The following is a 23,237-nucleotide window of genomic DNA, read 5'->3' as shown; positions in this document are numbered from 1 at the left end:
GGTAGCCAGAGCATGGAGCTGTTCAACGTAACCCCATGGAGCAGCAGAGTAGATTTAAAAGGGGACAACGTGCAGTGAAAGCACCTTTTCAAGGAAATTAATGTTTTTACACTTACTTTAAATGCAATAAATAGAAATGCTAGTGAACCTTGAGTGACAAGGCTTACTTCATTTGGAAAACCTCAGGACATGCAGGGGGAGTTGTACATGGAGCATACATGTGGCCCTATGGCTTCTGTAAGCTCAGATCTGTATTTATAGCATAACGCTTTAAAATACCAATTTGTTCCCATGCTTGGAGGTTGTGGAAGGAGTCCTTAGTAACATCACCTGGGAGAATCACAGTCTTGAAATGCACAAGAACACTATCAGGTAGACTGTAGCCATGGCATGTGAAGTTAAAGGAGCTTATTTTAAAACTGTTGGCATTAAGAGATTGAAGCTCCTCAGCTTGACATTGTGTAAATTGGATACTCTGGCCAGTGGCTATTTATGTTCTATTTTTATACGTTAGGGTGAAACTGTAGTAATTCTGTGTGGTTTTGGTGTCTCAGTAAGGGATTATAGTTGCTGTCTGTGCTGTCTCAGATGTTATTCTCTGACATTCTTTTGATCACACACTTGTATGCATTGCATATTTTCAGTTTAAATCTGAAAAAAATAATTGGATGGAACAGAAACCTGAAACAGTGCCATGAAAACTTAAATAGTAGAGTTACAATTTTCTTGCATGTGTCTTTGCTAATAGTCTGCTTAGACCTTGTCCACTATCACTGTGTTAAGTGAAGTTAGCTGCATTTGTAAACGATTCTCCAGGTTTTCCTTACATTTAATTCTTACATCCTGGAAGGACCCTCTGTCTTTGGAGGCTGTTCTAATTGTATTAGAATTCTTTGAAAATCTGAGTCATCTTTTTATAGCATGGGGTGGTCATTAATCTGCAGTACATAATTTTCCATCATTTTCTATTTTACATTTGTGGCCTTCACTGGAGGGAAATAAAAGTATTTGCGTCTGCTCTGTGAAGGTGTTGCTCACTACTGCTGTACAAGTCCTCTTTAAAAGCACACATGTAATCTTAGACCATTGGTGTAAATCTGTTAATTTATGTTGGTGGAGTACATGTTTAGTGAAAGGGATGATTTTCAGCTTTAATTCAAATATCATGACAGCAGAGGGCCTGTAATAGGATTTCATTCTTTCCTTTAATTTCAACCAAGCGGAAAGTTTGAGAAATTAAAACTCTAGTCTGAAGACAACTTTCTTCAATGAATGCTATTAGCTACAAAGTTCAGGTTGTCTCAATTCCCATCTAGTACATCAGTACTTAGACTTAGAGATCTGGGTCACTTACAGTGTTTCATCCTTTGGGGCATTTTCTTTTTCTTTGAAGGTCACCTTTATTACCAGTCTGTTCTTCCTGTTGTCACTCCTGTTCTTCCACCTTTGGCCTCAACCCCCTGCTAGGGAAGAAAATCCCTGCAGAGGGAGAGGGTTTTGAAGTCAGAGCTCATAACAGCTTTTTCTTCACATTTTTCTTGCAGTTCCTTGGTGTGCTCTAATTTTTGAGCTGGTGCTTGTTATCTTTCCTAGGCAATATCTGTCAAACCATTTGTAATCCCCAGCATGCTATTTATTATTTTTTTTTCTCAAGAGTGGGTGAAGCATTCCAGAGCTTCAAGGAAGAAGAAAGAACGAAGGCTGCTTGCCCTGCTAGTCATTTACCTGTAGCCAAAACCTGGGCAAGCATGAAGTCAGAAATGGTTCACGCAGTCGTATTTTGGATAAAGCAGTTATTAACAAGTGGCATAAGACCTAAGCTCCTAAAGTGGGGCTTGCAACACTATCTTTTTGCAAGTAGTCTCTAGAAAATTCAGTTGGTTATGCTAAAACTTAAGAATGTAAGCCTGGCAGAATTGGGGTTGCACAAGATTTTCTTACTGCCCTTGAAGGAAAACAGCTTTTCCTTGTGTCTGTCTTTTCTGATGAGATAGTAAACCAAATACCTGCTTTGAAATGTCATCCTGAATGGTACTGAACACTTCCTGCAGCTTCTTTTCTAAAAAGAATATTTTAGCTACTTCTGAAACTTTTGATTCTAAACACAGCAATTCCCCAGTACTGGTGAGCAGTACTGTTGCCACAGCATGGCAAGGAGGAAAGCAAGCCTATGTAGAATAGGAAGAGGCAGAAGACACGTAATTTTGATGGGCCTGTCTGAAGAAACATGTTCAAGTCATGTGAAAGGATCAAATGCTGAGTGTTTTGGCCTTGTCTTACTTGAAATTAAATATCACTTTATCCCTGAAATTTTATAACATGCTTAGTGCTTGATGTGAAAATAAAATTGAACTTCCTACTTGCTTAGCAGCAGTATTCTAGTTAGTAGCCCTGTTAAGGGATTCTGTACAGCGTGCTGTTGAGGGACAGCTTGTTTCTTTCTTTTGTCCTGATTTTGGGAAAAGGGATACTGCAGAATAACAGCCTCAAATGGACAAAATTTAGCTTGTCACGCTTTAATTAACATTGTTAATCAGAGCTTTTAAAACTGCTGACTATAACAGTTTCCCATCTGAGTTTCATTTCAATGACAAGGAAATGGTTCTGTTATGCAGAAGGATAATGTGATCATTTTTCTGGGAAATCTTTTGAAGTTGCTTACCAACAGTATAGTCCAAAGGTTTTAAATGAGTTCCTTACATCTTAAATCCTGTTACAAACAAAAACTTTTGTGTTTGTACCAACCAGAGATCTGTTGGATTGATTGAAAATTTGGACTGTCTTCTGCCAGTCTTTTGGTTTTAGATTTAAGCATGTTGAGCGTGGCTTGACAGTTACGATGGCAACATGTTACTCTGCTTGAGTGATAGTGTCAGAAGTCTTGCCTTTCAGCAAGACAACCAGGCATTTGACTTTTCATCCCTCAGCACTTAAACTCTTAAAAATTTGAGGGAATGTTTCTGCTCGATGTAAAAGAGGAAGAAAAAAAAAATCCCTCAAACAGTCAATACTTCTACTCCATATGATTTTTGTTGATGAGAAAAGCATTCACACTTTTCACATGTGGCAATAACACTTCTATTTGGGGTAGCATAAGTCCGTGATGGTAATACTCGAAAAGGAAAAGCTAGGTTTTAAATTAATAACTTCGTTTCTTCCACATGCCTTTTCAAAAAGGGCTGTGACATATATTACCAGTTCGGAACATCTGTGGGTAGAAACAGTGATATAAATAATGATAAAACAATCTGTGACAGATGTGTAGTTTCTTAATAGAGACAACTTTCAGATTCCCTCTTAGTAGTTTCATTATGATGTATTTAGTGCTGTGTGTTATGATGGGGGAATATTCTGACACTTGCCTTGTTTTCAGAGCTGTTGATAGGCAGAATTTCTTGGAGACTGAGCTGAAGACAGTACAGGCCTCACACAAGGATCTGGAGAGCTTCCTCAAGTGGCTTCAAGAGGCAGAGACGACAGTTAATGTTCTAGCAGATGCATCCCAGCGTGAGAACACTGCTCAGGACAGCGCCTGCGTAAGGGACCTCAGAAAGCAGATGCAGGTGAGCAACTGAATAATACTGCTGTTATTCGTGCTCTTTCTCAATGGCAAATGTTATAAAGGAAAGCTGTCTACTAGAGTGGGGGAACCTGCAGCCTATTGGAAGGTTATTTATAAACAGTATTTTAGAAGTTGGGTGTGTGAAGGAAGCACATTTTTCTTCCTAAGGTTTGAAGTACAAATTTTGTGGACATCTGTGGCACTGAGAGCTCTTAAATGTCCTTGGAGGGTGACTGTATTCAGGAAGTGTATACTTGGTTAAACCAAGTCATCTTGTGTGATTGTGCATCCAAACAATTTAACTTACTTCCCTCCAAGTAAAGCCCTCCTGGGCTGCACTATCTGCTATCCCTGCCCTACCGCCTTTCTCCCACTTTTCCAGTAATGCAAGAAGTTGTTGTGCTTGGATCATGCCTTCTCCCTCTCCTGCTGCCCAACAGCTCCCCAGCTGGCTTGCCTTCCTGTACAGGCCACAGATTGGAAACCTGAGAAAAAACTGAGCCGGAGACTGACTGACACAGCTTACGGTCCTTTTTAATATATGGACGCCCTAGCATGTCTAAAATCTAGAAAGGAGATACCTTCTCCCTGTCTGAGAAGCACAGACTAGCTGAGTACCACACCATCTGGCTGTTTCTGCCTTTGTATATCTCGTACATCTCCTTTGGGGAGGTAGAAGGGAGAGAGAGGAGCCGGGTTCAGTCTGCATTAAGGGTATAGTGTATTGAGGGAAAATAGGATGAAAGGGTGTGGAGACCTGACAGCTGTCCTAAATATCTTTTGGGTCTGTGGCAGCAAAAAGTTGAACATTGCTGGCTAAAAGGATTTTATGTTTCTATGATATATGATTTTCCTTTGTCCTGTTTACCTGATGTGAACGCTGTTCGTGTGTCATCTTCCTCCTGAATGTTTTAATATATTTTTTCCTTCGATTTGCCTTATTTAGCGCAGTTATTTTGATATGCACAGAACTGCGTGGCTAGATCAGTTATTAAATCCTGCACTATGGGTTTGGAATAATGTTGTCTGTAATCTAAGTTCATGGGGTTTGAACAGCTTATAATGGGGAAAAAAAAGTGCTGCTTTCAGTAGTGCTGTTAATCTGAACATGTCTACATTGAATTTAAATGAAACAAGACAGTTTAAAGGATCTGATAAGAAGCTTCTCACCATAATCATAAGGAAGAGAACAATATATTGTGGAAGCTTATGTCTGTTGAAGATGATGTCACTCACCAATGCTTATATGATTCTGGTCAGTCAGGTAACTTATCTGTAGAGATGTGGCTCTTGGTGAAACTAACATCTAGAAGTTAATATTATACTTTCTATTGGCAAAAAACCTCCAAACTACTAGTGTAGTAGAGGTGGAAGAGCTAAAATGGGGCCAGAGGAACCCAACAACATGAGGCAGTGCTGTGTGTAAATATTTCTGCATTACCTTGCATTCTGTGTAGTCAATCACCAATATAAAGCTGTTATTTCACAATGTGCTTGTTGGCTCTCTGCAGATGTGAAGCACCTTGGTCATGGAAGATTTTTTGCCCTCTTCGTTGTGCTGCAGTCTGGTTAAAATTGCCAGAGTTGCAAAGTGGGAGGGGAGAACTGCTGGGCAAGACTGCCTGCTGTGTGGAGAGGGTCTATAAATCAGCTCTCCACCATGCCCGGTGTCCTGGCTTGTAACCATTGAGAAGGCAGATGTAGGTGCTTGGGCATGACCTCCACTTGTTCAGCATCCTGTTACCTGATATTTTCCATCTTTTTCTGTGACTATGCTTCTGCACACTGTGCACATGAAGCATAATCACTTAACTTAGCCATGACTTCATGTAATACTGCGAGCTATTTTTATAACTACCAAAGGAAGTCAAGTAGAGCATGTCAAAGACTGTTATACCATAATGGCTTCCGAAATGAACTTTTTGCCCTACCATCTTTCAATCTCACTTTAAATATAACTGAAGACATTCATATCATGATGCTGGCAAACACTCAAAAATCAATCTTTCTGTTTTCAAATATTGAAATAAACTTCTAAAAACTAAAACAAAGCTGTAACATCTTGCTGTACCTTCAAAAAATCAAGCCCACTCCCTTGCAAGTTCTTAAGCTTAATATCTGATTAAACAAAGATTATTTCTTGTTCTTCCCCATTGAGCGGTATAAAACGATGTTCTTTGTGCTTTGTTGAATACATGAAGTATTTCTTCTAAATGGTTATGAGAAGAATGCAGGGCTTGTGACTTTCTCCTCTCTGTGTGAAGATGCCTCTGCCCCCAAGGCATTGAGTAAAACATTACTGTACGTTTAAGGTGTGATAAATTCTAGGTGGAATATGTGCTGAACATAGACACAACAACAAAAAATGTATCATGTTTTTATATGTCATGCATTTTCAAAGTAGGATCCATCTGATGAACTGGCATCTGTGTGTGTGTGGGGGGAGGACTATACTCCATTGCATTTTGGGGCTAACTAGTTTGGCTGCAGCTCAAGCTAGCCGCTTTACAGTGGAGTCAGTGATCTGGGCACTGGTGAAGCCTTGTTTTGCATTCCATTGTGGCATCTGAGGCTAGCAATAGTACTGTGCTAATGATGCAAACTTCGAGTGCGGTAATGATTTCTTTTTGAAAAGGAGGAAATTCACTGTTATAGCATCAGTGTCTTTAATTCATTCTCTCAATATCTAAATGTTGCAGAAGACTTTCCTTTCAGGTTAGTGCTGAAATGCTCCAGTCTGTGTTGCAAAACATTTAGCAACCACCTGAAAGAGGTTAAAGCCTAATCTGAAGCAAGATTCAGAAAATGAGCTAGGAAATAAGAAGTAATAATTGTCGGGTAAATGTTTGTGAAGTCCTGTGTCTACAGATGTAAATGTGTTTGAAATAATTTGAGAGTTTTGTTTTACTGTAAATTAAAATCAACATAACTAGGGGTGGGCTGTTTGTCTCGCTGCTTGATTCAAACTTGCATATTAGCTGGGAAGGAAAAAAGCAGAACTGAAAGGAGGCAGGTGTGGACTGTGGGTTCTGTCTTACATAGAAAGATGGTTAAGCTGTTGAACAGTTATTTCTGAATGCCTCATTGTTTTTAGACTTGTGCTGCTTCATAGGTTTCCTCAAAAGATGTTCAGTAACAGCATATCAGCTACTGATGGTAGACTAGAGCCGGTCGGTTAAAGGAACAGGTTTGTGGGAGAGCAGAGCGGATATAAGCCAGGAGCTACGGGGTCTTGGGGAATGGTTCAAATGAGTGCTGGAGATGAGGAAAGAAGGTGAGTCTGGTGGAGAATACAGGTGGTAAGATTTATATATACAGAGCGGAATGAAGGCTCTGTTTCCTCAAAAGGATGTTGTCATTGGTGCTGGACAGATTAGGTACAAAATGGAGTACAAGTAAAAGGGGAGCCTGAGGACTGTTAGAAATATTGATTCAGTTCTAAAAATAAGAATGAAAAGGCTTTGTTAGCAGAATTGGATGGAAAGAGTTTTTACATGTCCTGTATGAAGAACTTGCACCAGGCATTCATCCCCTCAGATGGAAAGTGCCTGAGAAGAGGCAAGCCAGTGTATAATGCACTGGCATCTAAGCTCTGCGTTATCTAGGATCATGTGAACTTGTCATCCTACCTGTAGTTGGTGCCTCCATACTGTGCTGATGTGCTTGAAATGTGTCTGTACCTGTTCATGTGGTGATATGCACCTTAAACAGTATGATTACTTGTCATGATGTCTACTGCCTACTGTGTTGATAATGGCCTCCCTGAACCTTTGCAACAGTAGCCCCTCTAATACAAGTTTGAGTAGATTCATCATAGCACCTCTGGAAGTAGTAAGAAATAGCTGTATTGCATTGGGAGTGCCTCCCTGGTAGCAAACCACTTCCATGCTCTTGAATGTCCTACTGCCATCCTCAGATGGCTTAAATAATTCTGCTTTGTCATGGGAAAAACATCAAAATGATGTTAGTGCTTTGGATTCAAGGATGGCTAGATAAAGGGGTGATGGTGCAACTGAATGCTTTTAATTTGTCAAACCCCTATTCTTTCCTGCCCTAATAAGTCATTCAGGGAAAGCTTTTAATTGGAAACGGCTCCTGAAAAGCACTCCTACTCTTTCTGGTGCAAGTGAGAATCCTTTGAGATCCCTTTGACTAAATTAGCTTTAAGAGAGTTTTCATAGTAGAGAGGTTTACCCCCTGCGGTTTTTCCTTTTGTATTGGGTAATCTAGTTTTGCGAAGTGCCTGTGTGATTTATTAGCCTTTAACGTATGGCTGATATAATTAGGGCAGGTATCCCTCTGCTCCTCTCTCAAGATTTATAACACAGTCTGTTATTCACTCACTCCACAGCTCTGCCAGAGCTGCGTTTAGTCTGAGAGCGAGAGCATCTTTTCCCAGAGTGAGGGAGCAAATGCTCAGCCTGCCGATAGAAAGCAGCTACTAGGGGAGAGCAACTGTTGTGATACGCTGGAGCCGTCTTCCTGAAGGAATTCCTTTTTTGTTCCTGCAGCTTTCAGGCTTAAATTAATAACCTTTCCTGGCTATTTGGTGCACTCCTGAATGGTGGCAGACGCTCGGCTGCTCAACAACTTCATTTACTCTGCACAAGCAGATCTGAGCAATACTGTTTAGAAGAACCCACGAAGGCTTTTTTTTTTTATTTGCATTTGTTTCGTGAGGTTATTTTGGGAGAGAAACTTATGCTATATCAACCTCCTTTGCCTTTGAAACGTATAAAGCCTGTGGCTTGCAAAAGCAGTCCTGGAAGAGAGCATGCTCAGAAAGCTGGCAAATCATTGTCCAGTGACCGGGAGGAAATGATAGTTGCTCTTCATTTATAATGCAAATTCTGAGGTGTCTTCAGAAGTGTGGCAAACTTAAAATGATGGCTGTGGTGAGAACGTCTCTGCAGAAAGTTGTGGTGTTGTTGCATCGTTTACAGAGGATGGCAGTTTCTTCTCCCCGTTACCAGAAGCTTTGTAAGGTAAGAAATGTAAGCCCTAAATCTTGAGAGTGTCTAATGCTAACTCTGTTTTGCTGAGATAAAAAGAAAAGAATATAAGAATGGGATGAGTGTCAAAAGTATCTAGGCTATCTAGTGTGTTTTTAAAGCCTGACATGCTCTCATGTGCGTATTTTGTTAAAGAATGCAATGCAAAAAATCCCTGTGCTTGTCAGTGATACATTTTTTTTTTTTTTAAAAGTGCTCTACCATTTAAGTGTCTGGAAGGAAACTGTTAATATTCAATGATCTTTTGTAAAATACTACTGCATCTCCTTTTCCAGAGGAGTTGGTTAATTCTTGGTAAGTGTAGTATGTTAACTCCTGGGTACCCATTATGTAGAATAACTGTGTTCCTCCATGCCCAGTGTTTTTGGTTTTGAGTTTTATGAAACTTTTAATTAGGAATGAGTTCAGCAGACTAATACGCAGCCATGAAATTTTGACTTCACCTGCTTGTATTTATAGAGTTCTTTCAGAGATAAAAAATAGAGACATTGGAGGAAAAGCACGTTGACATAGGCTACCATTCATACTGGTATTTTTGCTGTTATCTGTTTTGGTGGCTGACTATTTCTGCTTCCACCAAGACTCTGTTTACCTTTTTATTTTTTGTACAGGTTCAGTAGTTCAGAACTTTAATTCTGTGGTAATGATCTAAGCTACGTAAGAAAAATAATTTTTTTAAGTAGGTCGATCACTCAACAGATTAAAATAAAAAAATAATACATTTCAAACTGGTCTGTAAAGTCTATGAGTTAATACTGCCATGATGTTGGGTGCCTGTGTGGCATGGTCATACTGTGGTGTATTATTGACTTCAATATAGGGACCCTGCTTCATAACTTTGGAAAAACATAAAATTGGAGAGTTCTTCAGTTGTATGCTGACATAACCTTAGAGAAATTCTATTTGGCTGCCTTTGAACTTGTTTTTTTTTATTCTTCATCCTTGTGATACTTTAAAACTGCCCATGGTTTTTGGTGAAACTATGCCTGAGTTTTGCATGCAAGGTGTATGAAAACCAAAGTACGTGACCATGTCTTGTTCGGATGATAAAGCAAAGCCACTGTAACTCATACTTGCCTCAATCTGATACATGTTTTCTACTATGAGAAATACAAAAATTACATCAAGTAAAAGAGATTCCACCTCTATAGTAGAGTTTGGAAGTAAAAAAGGATATAATGCAGAATCTGGTTCATAACAGTGAAGCTTGTAGAGGAAGTTCTGGCATGTGGGGAAAATCACGTTGTTTTCAAATGGGTGTTTCCGAGTACTTCTGTTTACAAAGCTGTACTAAGAGGTGTATCTTCATTATGAAGAATGATACACAGTAGTCTGTGTACATACCAGCTATTTTAACAAGCATGTCTCGGTTATTCGTGTCTTTATCAATTCTATCATTAAACAGCCCCATTTGCTTTTGTGAACAAGGCAAATCTTTTTTCATTAATGTAAAGACAGGTTTTTAAATTGTCTTTTCATAAGCATTAGGATATTAAAAGTGCTTTAAAACCTATTTAGTCACGTTTTTGTGTATAAGCTTGTTTGTAACAATGCTTGTCAAAGAAGAGCTACTTAGTGACTCTTGCAGTAATAATTATTTGCTAATTAGCCTGAGCACCTAGTAAATGGTTGGATACTTAATTTGTTGAGTTTATATCTACCCAAGGGTTAGTGAAAAAAAATCTTGTCAAAGGCTGTTATTAAAATATATTTTCTGATTGAGGACCTATGCAGCAATAGCCTTGGGAATATTTGTGTAGCTTAAAATTACACATTGTATGTTTTTCTGTTTGTTAAAAAGTCATGTGGCTTAGTTTTTCAGATGTCTGTACTTAGTTTACTAAAAGTAGAATTGTTGGTCTGCCTGTAGAGTTAAATCAGACACCGACTGAGGGGGAAAAGGGAATGGTTTACAGTCCCAGTCACTTCCAGCAGGTGTCAATATAAGGCAATGATATATGGGAGTCTAGTGATGGAAATGCTAATACTCAGAGGGGAAAATGGTGTGGAAATTATAAATTGAAAGCAACTATGACAGCATGTCAGGAGGGATTTCTTGTAGTGCTCTGTGTACTTCTGTCTTTGGAATTTCACAAGTTTGTACATGTCTTGTGAACTCTGCAGATACACTAATGTAGTTCAGCTCTGCCAAAGAGAAGTTATTTACTATAGAGTATATGAATTGTTGCATTGTGTACAGGGTAGTTGCTTCATGAACTAGCATCCAAATGTTTCATGTGAAGTATCCTCTGAAGCATAACAGAGTGCCAATGAAATAAACATTAAAAAAAGCGCCAATGAAATATTTAAGACAAATTCTTGAAGTTGGTGCTTGTCTGTTTTAAAAAACTGCACTGTTTATAAAAGAATAAACAAGGATTTATTATTGAACTGTACTGGGAAAGTCGTAATTGTTCCTCTTATTAGCAACTTCATGTAATAGTACTGCTCAGTGTTCATAGTCTTCATTTTTCTAATTTCTTAAAAGCAGAAACAAATATAAACACTTTGACGTTACAGCATTGCTGAAAAAAAACCCCAGGAAATCCAAGGTTTAGGATATTTCTTCTTTTGCTACCTTTTCTTTCAGTAATTCCTTCATATCAAGGTGAGTTTTGCCAGATGTAACTTCTCACTAGTATTGCTATTGGATTCTTTTACACTGAAATTAGTGGCATACCAGGGCAAAATATGTGCACTTAGCATCATGTTGTCAGGACAATGTGTAATAAGCTTTGCTTTATTGTTGTTAGCAGCTTTGTTTCATAACTCTTTCATAACATATTGACACTCAAAGTGAACAACCAGAAAAATGTTTTGCAGGGGCTGTCATCTGCTCTGTGGTCTTGATTGTTCCTTAAAGAATGTCTTCTATTGGGTATATCCATCTAGCTCAGTCAAGAACGAATTTAGATTTTTAGTGGGAACCCCAAAAATCATGGCAAGATATAAATCGATAGATCTCTTCTGAGAAACCAGAACTACAACATTACTTATGAAAATGAAGTAGAAAATTGGGAAGCTTTCTCTAACTTTCCTGGCAGAAGTGAAAGAATAGTGTGTCTCTGTCAGGCAGGTAAGTGATTACCTTGTATCCTCCTTGTGGAGTTTGACTGTGGTATTTTTGAAACAGATTGCTAGCATTCAGGGACCAGAGCGTTCATCCACTGGAGGACAGAGTGAGGAACTTAACTAGTAGCTGAGAGAGTATTTTCTCATTTCTTTTGCAATGATTCCTTGAGAAGAACCCTCTTTAAAAATAAGTAAATAAATAATGATCCCCCTTCTTATAAAAAACTTGAAATCTCAAATCTGATCCAATGTAAGTCTTCACTCTTGAAATGATACATGGTAACATAGGTAAGTTCCTGACTTCCTCAGCTGTAAAGAGGAATGATGCATCAGAAACATGTATCTTGTGGTTCTTTTTTATGAATACATAACTTAAAAGGCAATTCTCTCATTTTTTGCTGTTTCATTTTTTATGGGTAGTGTTAAATGTATAAAACCACAGGAAGTTAAAAGCACAGTGAATGCTGGGGTCAGCCCAAATCCTCTTTTGCTGTGACACTGCTGATTGTATTCCAGAGGACATTTACATTATGTTGAAATCTGAGAGTAGCAGCAAAGGCTCTGTTCCTTTGAAATTTAAAAAAAAAAAAAAAAAAGTGAAGGTTATGAGGGGTAGGGGCAAAAAAAGTATGAAAGGCTGTGGTGAGAAATGGATAGTTCAATCCTGGTTCCAATGAATTCAACAAAGATGAGTTTTCTAATGGTTATGTGACTTCAAGTTGATTTAGAAAAGTCATTGTCGCTTGATCACATTCAGGGATGAAATACAGGTAATCAAGTGTGGATGAAGAGGAGGCATTACACCAGTGATGTAGTACATATTTATTGGACAGTAGAATTGAGAACAAAAGTAAATTTTGGAAGAGTGTGCTGAAGGAGGCTACTGTATTAAGCTAGTTGTTGGTTGGAAAACGAAGCAGGGCCTCTGTAATCAAAAGCATTGCTAAATTATGCAGACAGTTTCTTTTTAAAATGAGAAAGTTAAGTCCAGACTACTCAATATTGTTCTAGTAGTACAAGGGACTAGATCTATCATAAAGCCATAGAGAAGGGAGAAGGCCAGAATTAGAGGGAACTTTGGATAAAATGGCTGTTATCTACTGAAATACAATGAGGCAAGAAGTGCAGTGGTGGAAAAAAATGGCTATTTTGGAACAGGAAATTTAGTAATAATATCTAATGATAAGCATCTGATGAGTTTAGGATTTACCTTTTTAGAAAACAAGTGAGAAGTGTGAATGGTAACCACCCCACCTCCAAAACCCCACACCTCGTTCATGTTGAAAATGACAGTGTAGAAGAACTGGCATCCATTGAGGTTTCATGACATAGAATATGTGGAGGGGTGGGATGGAACATGACTTGGGTGTATGGTAAGAGAACAGGGTTAATGTACAGTAAATGAAGACTTACAGAGTTTAAAGTGCAACAGGATAGCACGATGGTCTTTAGTGACAAGAAAACCTTACATTTGGAGACACGTGAATAGGCTCAGAATGCACAAAGTCAGCGATCATTTAAAATGAATGAGGGGGACATAATTTCTTTTTTGTTATGGGATAAAAGTTGGAAAGCTAAAAACTGGTGGGAGACGACTTGAAATGATAGCCATCTGGAAGTCTTAGGAGATGAAAATTGATTTGTTACTGGCATTATAGAATAAACACAGCAACTACAAAAGCAATGGATTGCTGATGGGGAAAAAAATTTTAATGGCTTTAAAAAAATGGCATAGAGAAAGGCTGGAAATTACTATCCAGTAAGTCAAAAGACATGAAAACTAGAAATATGGACAACAAATGAAATTCAACTTGGAAATATAATAGCTATAATGGAATTTAATTCTCTGTTGGTACCATGTTGCACCTTTGTATGCAGACATTCGAGGACAGTGAGGGGCCTTGGTGTGTAGGTGAGATGTCAGTTAACTGTTAGCACATTTTGGATTGATTGCCTTTGGATTTAGAGGGGTCTGGTAAAAAAATGAGCGGGACATTGGGGGGATATTTCCTGTTTTGATAAACTAGAGAGATATGAAATCACAAGAATTCCCATCCTCTTCCTGAGGATAGAATAAGCTGGTTCATGAAGACAAGTGACTGCCACAGATGCAGAATCTGGTTGTGATTAGAGGTGGAGCTGAGAGGAATGGGCAGAATTTCATGGAGGAACTTGTAGTTAAAGTATTGGGAAGACCTCTTAATAGTGAGATTTAGGAGCTCACCAAGTCTTTTTTCCCAAGAACGTGTGTGTCCTTAAAGAAAATGTTTTAGTGGGTCCTCAAGCAACAGTTTAGTTTAGTAAGCTGTTTCCAAGCCGAAAACAACAAAACGGTGATAGTGAAGAGACAGATTGGATTTTAAGAAGGGTGCCCAACCTGAATGCTTTATGTGAGAAAGTTGTTTCTGTCTCTTTAGATGCAGGGAAAGTGGTAGTGTTCCCTGATCTTGACTTTAGAGAAATTTGACACAGTCTCTGATAGTCAAGCTGGGGAGGTAGTGATGGGATAGATGAGCAAAAAGGTGGGAAGAAAACTGTCTGGACCATTGGTGTTCCTCAAGAATTGGGACTGAGACTGGTACTGCTTAGCATTGTTATGAATCCAAACAGTGTGGCAGAATGCGCCTTCAGCAGGTTTGCAAATGATACCAGATTGTGGAGGAAGTCAATATTTTCCCCTTCACTGGGGCCGCAGGTGAGAGGGATGGGCTGTAAAGGTTTTTAAACAACAACAAAAGGACCCCAAAGAAAATACTTGCAATGCCTGGTACAGGTTGTGTGAGCAAGATATCGTAGTCATCAGATAGGGAGAAGTGATAATTCCTGTCTGCTTGAGCACACATGAGGTCACGTCTAGAATACCGTGGTTGGTTTCAGGCCCCCAGTTTGAGAGATACTGAGAGACGGGGGAGAGTGCAGTGCTTGAGGGCTGGAGCACATGATGTAGTGGTAGAGGTGGAGGGAGATGGCTTCATTTAATTTGGAGGAGAGAAGGCTCCAGGGGTTTCCAAATGCTGCCTCTGCCTGCCTGGTGAGTTGTTGGAGGAGAAGTTGGAGCCAGGCTCTTCTCGAAGGTGCCCTGTGAAAGGAAAAGAGGCAGTGGGAGCAAGCTGTGGCAGCAAGGGAATTGGGTGTAAGGGTGACAGTTTTGCACAGCAAGTGCAGAGCACTGCAGTGGGCTGCCCAAAGACGTTATTGTATTTCCATCTCTCGAGGTATTAAAAACTGTAGTGGATAAGGTCCTTAGCAGCCAGACCTAGCTTTGAAATTGGCTCCTGAAATTGGCAGGAGGTTTGACTGTGTGACCTCCAGAGGTCTTCCAACTTACGATTTTCTGTGATTCTCTGTGCTAGTGCCCTATTAGCTTGAGTGAAGACTAAAATAGTCAAAACTATAGTGCAGCAGTTTTCAGCTATGACTGTGTTGCCTTTTTCCTATCAAAAGGAACTTCATGTTTTTACCCAATGTGAAAAATTCTTACTACTATGCTGAATTTTGATCTAAATCTGGGCCTTCTATGAGTCTGCTGCACAGCCATAGCACGCGTTCATTTGTGAATCCTTTTGTGGTAGTGTAACTTCAATGGTGACGATGTGGTACAGTCAGGCACTTGGTGCATACCTGAATTTTGCGGCTGCGATGAGAAGGCACTTTAGTGTAAAGCTCCCCGTCATCTAGCCTGCCCTCCCCCTTGCTTTTGCATTTTCAGATGATGTTTTCCAAACTCAAAAAGAACAACATGCCACTAGCCCCTTTCAGAGAAAGGCTGTGCACATCTTGAGTCATGAGGCTGACCTAAATGCAACCGTTTTGTTTTGCCATTTGTCTAATTATGATCAGTGCCAAATGGAACTGTATAATAAACGGGTGCTTTATTGTAAATCCTGTTTTACAGAAGACTCTGCTCTCTAGTGCTCTGTGTATGTATCAGGCTTCTCTAGAAATAAAATTGTTTCTCTAAGGTGAGAGAACAAGGAGAAACAAAATGGGAGAGGACATAAAGCTTCATAAATTTGGTATCTTTAACTGCTGCACCAATCATTCCTATTTGCAAGCAGAATGCAGCTTAACAGGAGAGAAGATGGGTTCTAGGATATAACTTTTAAAATAGCATTTCAGTAGTATTTTGGAAGGGAGGCAAGGAGGAGAGAGGAGATGAGTGAAATATTTCAGGACATGCTTTTAGAATCCTCTTACATTTAAAGGCAAATCTGATTTTTGAGCTGGAAATATTTTGCTCTGGCAACGAGAATGAAAATGAATGTAAAATATGGGGTAGTTCTATTAAGGTATAGATGTAGGATTAATGGGAAAGTTGACTTCCATGAACTTCACGTGTTTACAGGAGCTGGATCAATATTTGATATATGGAACCATCTTACTGTAGTATTCTATCACGGTGCTTTTTGATTGCTGCTATTTTTTTAGGGAGCAGTTGTTTTTTTTTTTTTCTTCTTTCCCTTTGGGCTCAATTACCCTGCCCAAATTCATGACATCCTGAAGCAGTAGGTGCCTAAAACAGCATAGTGCTTCACCAATTCCCGTCTCGGGAACTGAACTGACGGTTTGTCTTATCTTCTGCCTCATGCAGATCATTTGAGCTTATTTTTAAGAAACCTGCACTCACTGTGGAGCTGGGAAAATAGTGTTCTTTGAGGCTGTCCAGCTGCTGCTGGTCATCAGGGACTCTGGAAGAGTTCTGTGCACCCTTTTGCCTTCCCCTCTGTTTGTAATCAAGACAAACTGCCATGAAATTTCATGTTCCAAAGTTGCCCTACAAGCTTCCTATTTCATATCCGCTGCTTGCAGACCTGCGTGGCTCTTGGGCTGCCCTACGACGTTTTCACGCCGGGCACTCTTGATACAGTTTGCTGCAAAGCATTTTACTTGGAAGTAGAAGTAACTTACACAGTCCCACATAGCTGGGTAATTGAATGTGGGTGGAAGATGTCAGTGGTGTTCCTGATAATTGATGCCCTGTGTTGCGCTACAGAAAGCAATTCTTCATAGTCACAATGGAACTGTATTTACTGGTGGTTTCTGGTGTATGGTAAATATGGTAGGTGCTGTAAGTGAAGTAGCATATCAAAATGCTGCTGCTGTTGTAGATGCTCCTCAGCTGCTGCTGAGCCCTGTATCTATGGGCTCAGTGTTGTGCTAAAAGGGGAAATGCTGCCTTCTCCACACTAGTGTTTCAAATTTCTGACCTGAAGAGAGCATTCTTCCTGGGGAGAGGTGGAGACTTTGGTTTTCAGTGCTCGCTCAATTCTTGGCATTTCTGCTGAGACTACTGACTGATTAGTGCTTAATTGTGCTGGGGTTTGGGATGTGGTCCTAGAACAGTCATCTGAGGTCGCTGCATTCTGTCACCTGCCATCTTTGGACGCAGTTTGAACCACGCTTTTTTTTTTTTTTTTTTTTTCTCCTGTTAAGGAAGAATGCATTATTAACCCTGAACTAATCAGTCACTCTTTGTGTTTAATTTTGAATGTTCCATATCAAATACTCTTAAGTTTCTTGGTTAATATTCTCTCTTATTGTTTGCTGCAAAAGAGAAGTATTCATTTGTTGCAAGTTCCAATACTGCAAACTAGTTGAAACAAATGTCTGTCTTCTCTTTCTTGCTCTTAATAAAAGCAAATTTTAAACTTCAGAGTTTAAATGAAAGTTACCCACTTCTTAATGTTTAGGCTCCTCTGAGGTTAGGATGGAGGCATAATAAAAGTTACAGATTACACAAAATATCCCTCCCCCCCTCCCCCCATTACTTCAGTAGTAAGCACAACACCTTCCTCTTTTGCAAGAGGGGGAAAAATGGGGCCAGAAAGCAAAAAATAAAAGCCTCTCAATGGAATAACACTTCTTTGCTATGCATTTGCATCAGGAGCTTACAGCAGTCCCTTAGCTATTTTCACTGAATTAGCTATATATCTATTTGCAGGCCATTATCTTTCACTCCGTATAGCCCTATAGCGCAGTGATATATTAGCTCTGGAATTTTTTCCCACTGCACTCAGTACACTCGGTGAGAAGAATACAGTCTTAAACAATTCATCTGTTATCTGTAAGTAGATAATTTAGCCAAATAGCAGGATTGTGGAAGACTTCCATCCTTTATAATGGAGAAACAAAACATTGTTTCCTCTATATAACATTACTTCTAAATGAAAATAGGGGAGGTAATTGAGAGGTTTTTGAAGAATTTGGATCTGGACGTGACCTTCCATGAGCCCAGTCTTTTTTCCAGCTGATGTGATAAGGCCCTTACAAAGGCTTGGTTACAGTTGTTTAGAGTTAGAAAACAAGTGCATTCTATGATTTTTGGACTAAGTTAGAATTTCTTATAAAAATACTCATTTTGTCCAAACTCTCTTTTTCTAGATGACTGAGGTCTGTCTTACTGTTGCAATGATAAAGTTCAAGATTTCAGGCTGCTCAGGTGCTATGGGATGAGGAGAGCACAGCAGTTTTGTCTGAAAGGAAAGGCAGTGTATTCGGTCTCCTTTTTCCCTTTGGAGAGGTGTAGGAGGAACTAGCCCTCTGCTAGCAAAACCTGAATACACATTTTGCAAGTGTTCCTGGTGGTTGTGTGACTGAAATAGGGGTGGTTGTTAGCAAACAGCATTAAAAATATGACCCTTCTTTGAATTATGATGCCAATAATTGTTATTTTTTTGGAAAAAGAATGCAGAAAACTCCTACAAGCCCATGGATTGGTGATTGTGGAGAAATCTTTGGAAGCTGTGATCAGGTTCTGAGGACTAGCAGGCTTTATCCTGTGGAAAAGCTTCCTATTTAAGCTGTCATTCAATAATAGCTTTGAGTGGAAAAGTCTGAAATACAGGCTAGCTTCCTGTGCTTCAGGAGTGCTTTTCCTTTTCTAAAGAAGCCTCATAAATTGAAAGTACCAGCTAAAAGTTTTATTTTCAGGTATGGATTAGGGTTGATTCAGTAAAGTCAGAGGGAACAGCGTTGCTAAAACTTAGAGCATGGTTTTGTTTCGACATTGCTGGTAAGTGACTGCAATGGGAGGGTAGAACGGTAGCCTGCTTGTGTAATACAACAGCTAATTGAGCTTGTCTGTGGTTACTGGCCTGTTCCTGTGGCATAAAAGACGATACTCGTTCAGGAACATGAGTAGTTGTTGGTACGCATGCTGATCTGCAAGCGGTAGCACTAGAAGAAATGTGAAAGAAGAGTTGCATGGAGATACCATGCAACAAGTAAACAACGCAAAATGTGAAAACCGAATGAAAGGTGGCTTTGGCTGATGAGTGGTTAGTATTTTAGAAGACAGTTGAATTTAGGAATAAGCCAAGGTTATGCTTCAGAACGCTGTGTGATGCATTGGGTTAAGAATGTTAATCTTTAATATTCAAGGTTCCTAATCAAAATTTGAGGAGGCAAAGAATGTTTTGTTAGTGAGCAAATACAGGCTTTAACATCATTGAGATCCAGTACATTGTTGAGAAGGTGTGTTTTCCCTGGAGGTTCAAGCTGGTTGTGCTGAAGCTTAATGAACGTTATTCTAGAAAAAGAGGAATTGTAGGCTGAGCAAAAAAATTAACAGCTGCTACCAGAAGAAATGGAGCCCTCTGTGTTACTTTTACATATTTAATAAACTTGGCTGTTAACATGCTCACTGTAAGTCTCTTGTGCCAGGCAAGAGCTGCTAGAAATTAAGCCAGTTTATGTGTAAATAACCTACAGATGTTTTTTGAGATGGTGATTAAGGGCCAGTTTGAAAATAAAAGTGCTCGAATGGTACACAGTTTTTAGGTTGCAGAAAGAGTGGAAACATGATCACAAAAAAGATGGAAACAAGCCACAGCCCAAAATAAAGCTACTGAAAAAGTAGGATTTCTGCACAAATGATATGTGCATCATGATATATGTATCATATATCTGATTATGTTCAAACTTTTTTGAAAGAAGAACAGAAGAAGACTATACATGCATAGAATATATCTATTTTTTTCTGGTATGAAATCAAGGGAAATGAAAGTTAATTGGTAGTTGCTACGATACTCTCTGAATGGCAGATCTAGAACAGAATACAAAAGACTTTTAAACAGAAACTGTGGAAGATATAGGAAGGCTCTAAACTATATCTTTTTCAGGCTTCGGTCCAATTGCATAGGACATGTGAAAGGGAACTGTGATTTAGATCATCTTAGAAAGCCCAGGGCATAAAGCTAAGTATAATCATTTGTCTTGTTTAGCATTGTTTAATTTGATTATAAAGTATGTTTAGATTTTATGGCTGTCTAGGTACTGTCCCAGCATCTTTGCAAGAGATAAGTCTTTGGCAATGACATTTGTGTAGTGACTTAGGGAAAAATAAAATTAAATTAAAGACACTTCAGAAAGAAAAACAGCTGGTTTATGGCTTATAATGATGGCATGAATTTCATGGTCTTGTTGTCTCACCTAATGGTGATTTCCTGGGATGGCTTTTTGAAGTCAGAGTCAACACAATGTTAAACTGAGAGCTGGCAGTCGGTCATTAACTGTACTTGGAGTATTGAGGCTTCAGTCCGTAAGGGAGCCTGAAACTTTTACAGACAAGGTGGCCAGAGTAAAACGATCCTGTTGGAGAGCCAAAAAGACACATAAAATAGCATGACTAGGCATTGAGCTACAGCAAACGCTCATCTGCCCGGTTCCTGTAGCACTGTCTGTTTTGTTCTGGTGATGCAACTTTTTAGTAGATGCCTTAACATGAAAAACAAGAGTTTGCTTTTCTTCTGAACAAAGCTGCAGAGAACAGAGTTGCTCTCTGCTGTAGAACTACATTAGTGTTGCTGCAGGAGAAGACTGGGAGACCGGGCTGCATGAAGTAACTGCTCTGGAGAATTTCTCAGTTCAGAGAGCAAATGAGCTCTGATCCCTAATCAAATGTTGGCATTTCTGTTGATTTTTTTTTTTCCACCTTCCTCCCCCAGACCCTTAAAAGTTCCACCAATAGAAAATGATCACTTCTTGTTTCTGACACAGCCCTTTTTCAGTTTGTTTTTTTTTTTTTTTTAAATTTCTGTGGTTTGACTGTTTCAAGCAGCAAGGCTGTCAGGGTTACTGAGAGATAAAAGATGCCGCACGTCCTTTTTGTTAGCTCTTGTGCTGTAAATCTGTGCCAGATACACAGGCCATCACTGCCTGTGGCTTTTTTTTGTAAAAGAAAGTACACTTTAATTTCACACAGTGGAATAAAGCCGAATAAAGGCAACTAAATAAAGTGCCATTCCATTTGATATTCTGTGGCTATTTTTTTTCTTTACAATTTGATCACAACCATAGGAATTCTGAATGCTGATTTCCCCTGTTACTGTAACTGCTTCCTGGCAACTTCCTTTGTGTGATCGTTGCAAATTAATTTTCATACATTCTTCAAGGGAAAATGGGGACTCCTTCCCTTTTCTCACCTTTTCCTTCTTCTGTCACTTTTGTAATTGCCTGTCTGCCAAGTGTGCCAGTTCCAGGCCTGCCAGCCCTTGCTTTTAGGCGTTGTGGTACTGGCTTCATTGATTTTACAGATTTTACTTATTTCTCAGTGTAGAAAGGAAGGAGAGTGGCAAATCAAGTTCAGTAGCTACAGTGAAAGTCTTTCAGGGACCACCCATGGCATGATATTTGGCATATGAAAAAAAGAAAGCTGAAGTGGTACTGTAGTGCTTCCAGGAGGCTCCCATTTTTGGGAGGACAGTTGTTACCTGCACACAGCTCTCTTGCTCACAGCTGTTGAAATGATGAAGGGTCTCTACCTGGCAGCAGTGAGATGAGGTGCTGGTAGATGTAATGGCAGCAGTCAAACCTGCAGGAAAAATTCCCAGTTTATCCGTGAGCTTTTGCTTGAGAGAGAATTAAAAATCAAATTAAAAAGTATATTCTTCTGCTGCCTTCTTTAAGTGAAAATGTTAAACGTATTCGAGAGCAAACCAGCCTTTCAAGTAAAAATGTTACGTGTGTAACATTTGTACGTGTGTAACAAAAGGCAAGCCTTTTAACCCCTGTTGCTACAAAGCTTGGGTGCAGTTTTCACAGTGCCCATCTGCCTTTTGATGTGCTTACCTGAATCGGCATCTACTGACTGCTCCGGTCTCCTGGGCCTCTAACTGGAGAAAAGCTCAATGGATTCAGCTAAAAATGTGCCAGAATCATACAGTAGAGAAAGGGTGCTACGGGGAGACAAAACACTATCAGTTGAATAAATGCTGGACTATTAAGCTGCTTGCGATAACTGGATTTAAGTTGGTTTCATGCCAAATTTCTTCATGTAATCCAGGGGTTGGGGTTGTGGAGCTGGAATTTTTGTTACAAAGGCGAAGTAAAAAGTCATAGTGGTAGTAGCCAGGCAGACAGTCTGATTGTTTCTGTAAAGGCATCACTGTACTTAAATTACTCTTTCTTCCCTGGTGAGCAGTTTCACATAACTTATGGAGAAGAGAATTGGTATCTTAAACTGATATCTTTGGTGTTAGTGGTTACTGTTCCTTCCTTCACTTTCCCTGTGCCTTTAGCCATAGTCTTTCTTTGAGGTTCCCAGCTTTCCTTCTAGTTAGCCACCAGAGTGATAAATCTTCTTTCACATGAAAGAAAGTTTACTTTTCAAATTTAAGATCAACTTTCAGATGCTCCCTGGCTAAGGTTATGTGATATATTGGGAAGTGCTCTTCTGTAATCTCAGTCATTGGCCCTTCTAAATGATAGGAGTAGGCTTCATGCTCTGGGGCAGAGTTTTCTAAGTGTAGGCATACCGTTGCTCTTTGTGGTTGTTTCATCTATTAGTTTCCCTCATTTAAAAGACCAAGTTATCAGTTAATACATTTTTTGAAATTCTTCCTCAGTCTGCTAAAATGTTTTTTGTCCCTTCTTGTAGCTCCACACCATTCCTCATCCCCCATCTGAAAAAGAAACAAAAAATCCCTTTCTCTACAGGAACTAGTGATGCCTGTGTAACAATACAAATGCCTCTAAAATTTGGATCACTTGCCAAATCTTTCCTCCATCTTTTCCCTTGTTGTATAGAAACTAAATCCTTAAAATCTGTCCTAGATAAGTTGACAAACTGTTTCAAAGAAAACCTGCTCTGTCTGCTAAGATGGTTGGCTTAGGAGTTGGGTTGTATTGCTATCAACATTTATTTTATTATTTTCAGTATAATATCTTGAGCTGTAATGTTTGCATCTGCAAATATGTGCAGAATGGTCGCCTGACAGTGCGTTGAAATACCACCTACAGATTACTCTGCACGAGGGCAGCCCAAATGCTTGGCGTTTACTCTTTGAGGGAGGAAGAAGCCCTCTTCTCTCTTCTCCCTCAACACTTTCCTAGCTGATGCAATGTAGGTGGAGATGTAATTGTAAACAAAAAGTATAATGAAACAGTTTGTGACTGTGTATTTTGAGAAACGTATTCCTGATTTTTCTAATGAAGAAAGTACCATGGCTTCAAAGTAGTGCTATCTATATCTTGCCCACTGTTACATTTGCTACTGTCATCTGGTTTCACTAATTATTTTGAGACTCTGCAAAGTAAATATTGCAAAAGGTTTTCCTGTGGCACCACTGACACAAATTCTTTTTGGGCTAAAC

General features: G+C 39.4%; 1 protein-coding gene across 1 annotated transcript in view; it reads left to right on the top strand.

Annotated features, from left to right (window-relative positions):
- The window catches only part of UTRN (utrophin), a 387,328-nt gene that overhangs the window by 167,860 nt on the left and 196,231 nt on the right, over positions 1–23,237 (top strand). The window contains 1 exon segment of the mRNA XM_009646963.2: positions 3,374–3,563. Coding sequence (XP_009645258.1) covers positions 3,374–3,563 — 190 coding nt within the window.

The sequence above is a fragment of the Egretta garzetta genome, unplaced genomic scaffold (assembly GCF_000687185.1).
Source record: "Egretta garzetta isolate BGI_Z169 unplaced genomic scaffold, ASM68718v1 scaffold139, whole genome shotgun sequence".
NCBI classification, from domain to species: domain Eukaryota; kingdom Metazoa; phylum Chordata; class Aves; order Pelecaniformes; family Ardeidae; genus Egretta; species Egretta garzetta.
The sequence above is the reverse complement of the archived record's forward strand: the minus strand, read 5'-3'. Positions and strand labels throughout refer to the sequence as shown.